Source organism: Amblyomma maculatum, chromosome 7 (genome assembly GCF_055883805.1).
Source record: "Amblyomma maculatum isolate TAMU_Amacu chromosome 7, ASM5588380v1, whole genome shotgun sequence".
NCBI classification, from domain to species: Eukaryota; Metazoa; Arthropoda; class Arachnida; order Ixodida; family Ixodidae; genus Amblyomma; species Amblyomma maculatum.
Window position 1 is genome coordinate 61,640,371 of NC_139350.1, and position 2,194 is coordinate 61,642,564.

The window sequence follows — 2,194 nt, forward strand, 5'->3', positions numbered from 1 at the left end:
GAGTATTTGCCGTGTTTCAAGAGGCCAAGAATAAAAAGAAGCTGGGGTGAAACGTACCGAACATTATTTTGCTGAATATATCCCGTTTTGAACGGTTTCATTTATTGCACTTTTTGAGCCGTGAGCCACTCCTTGCGACTACGGATTTCGAGCGTATAAATCTATTAGAATGTCCGATATTTTAACTTGAGGCAGTGCGAGGTCTCCATGATGCTCGTGATTGTAGAACTCCTCGCCTGAATCGTTGTTTATGTCGCTCTGGATTCACGCCGTTGAATCTTTGCGTAATGTGGTGACGTGGAAAAGACTGAGCTTGTATCCTCATGCTGACCTCGGACTGCCGTTTAAAGTTCCTGTTCTCCTGTTGTTTGGTGCAACCGTCAAAGGGCAGACCCTAAAAATGGGTTTGTGAGATGCCGCATGGCTATATCATTACGGGAAGATTTGTTTGTTAGCCTGCTCTGTGTGGATTATACTCACAAAGTTTATTTAAATTTTTATTATCCGTTTCTATCTCCTCAAATATTACGTAAGTTGTTTTAAAAACTCTACTTCCTTATTAATAAGTTATTTATCACGCAGCCTAAATCGACATCATGAATTTCATTCTTACACGCGCAATGAACTCTGGCCAATCCCCCACTGTAGGTATGTGCATATGCACCGCAGGAGAAGAAAAAGAAGATCATCGGAAGTGGTGGCTGTCGCACGTCGTATTTTAGTGCACCAATTGGTGCAGTCAATCTCTGCATACTGTGCTACTCCTTCACAAGCTCTTCTCGACCAACGGGTAATCGCTCGGCTTCGTAAACAGATGGACGAAAAGCTGTTGTCGGAGCTCCAGCCGCAGTCCCAGCCAGCACAATGCATGACGGAATGCAATCACCAGTTCCTGCCTTCGATTGCGGTAGAGCAAGCACCCCCTGCAGGGGCGAAGGATTCTTCTCAGCAAGATAAAAGCTTGGTGAAAAGCGACCAGTCAGGTGCCTGCGTCACTTTAGCTTACCTGACCAACGACGAATTCGCCCGCTTACCCAAACGTGTGAGTGGTCGGTTCACGCTTGCCGGGATCAACAAACTAATCGACGAGTTCAATCGCGTCATCTCGTACAAGTACGACCTGATGGCGCGTCCCAGGGCATGCTTAACGAAGGCACAGTGGAAGGAAGTAATTTCCCACTTCCAGAACGAGACGCAAGAGACAAAGGACTTACGGTTCCTCACTGATGGCGAGCTGATCGAGCGCAGCTCTCCAGCCGTCTTCGAGACGGTTCGCGATGTGCTGTCCTTCTTTTCGGCTATGCGACACTCTGGACGGCTTCGGGAGATGAGAGAGCCCTCTTGGATTGTTCGATACGTGGTCGTCTGAAAGGCTGAACCGCACAATCTGTACAAATGTGTGCTTGTTGCTAAAAACACCTCGTTATATCCAAACCCGCCTTTCAGTTTTTTTCATACCTCTCTGCTTACTGCGCTTGCTTTCAGTGGCCTAGTGGTCTAGCCGTTCGGCTCAGTCGCTCCTCACTCAGTGTGCGACATTTACAGAGCATTTAACTCCCTCGGGTACACTAGAAGACCAGCGATGGCTGAACCAAAATAACGAGTTCCCGTTCCCCGTAACACTAACCGAACAAAGCACAAGACAAATGGTGTTAGGAAGACGTTATGGGCTCAGGGGCATGAGAGGCATGGGAAATCACGCGAGCGTCGACTTCCCGGCGCTACTGTCCTGGAAGAAGAGAGGAGCACACATAGCAAGGACAATGTAATGCTTGTGATTCCTGCTGCTGAATGTGTCGTCGTTTGGTAGGCTGTTCTGTATAAAATGCGAAGCACCTCCTGCGAATAATCGGTTGTTATGCGTCCAAGCCCCAAGACGCTGCGATTAATTGTTTTACATGGTACATGTAATGCCAGTAAAGCCAAAAAAGCGTGCACTGGGGATAAAAGAGCCTAGCAATGTTAATAAATCACTTGCATTGATTACTTATAAACAACTAATTGTAGACACCTGGTATTAGTGCATTAATTACTTAACGCAGTGATTCCTACATAGCGTTTACTCAGGAGAAGCCATAAGTCTAAAAGGAAAGCTCTGCGGCAATCATGTTTAGTCGCAGAATGAGATAGGAAATATATTTTACAAAGGAGTTTAATGTGTCCTACTTCGTCAGCCATTATTGTACTGAAGAAA

At 46.4% G+C, this 2,194-nt stretch overlaps 1 protein-coding gene across 1 annotated transcript; it reads left to right on the top strand.

Annotated features, from left to right (window-relative positions):
• Positions 1 to 814: 814 nt before the first annotated feature.
• On the top strand, positions 815 to 1,369 carry LOC146183546 (SKA complex subunit 1-like). The gene has a single exon (XM_084608368.1). It carries the CDS (start codon positions 815 to 817, stop codon positions 1,367 to 1,369), a length of 555 nt encoding a protein of 184 aa, XP_084464494.1.
• Positions 1,370 to 2,194: the final 825 nt, after the last annotated feature.

Excerpts from the sequence above, each read along its gene's own strand:
- LOC146183546 (XM_084608368.1), top strand. The coding sequence starts at position 815 with ATGGACGAAAAGCTGTTGTCGGAGCTCCAGCCGCAGTCCCAGCCAGCA.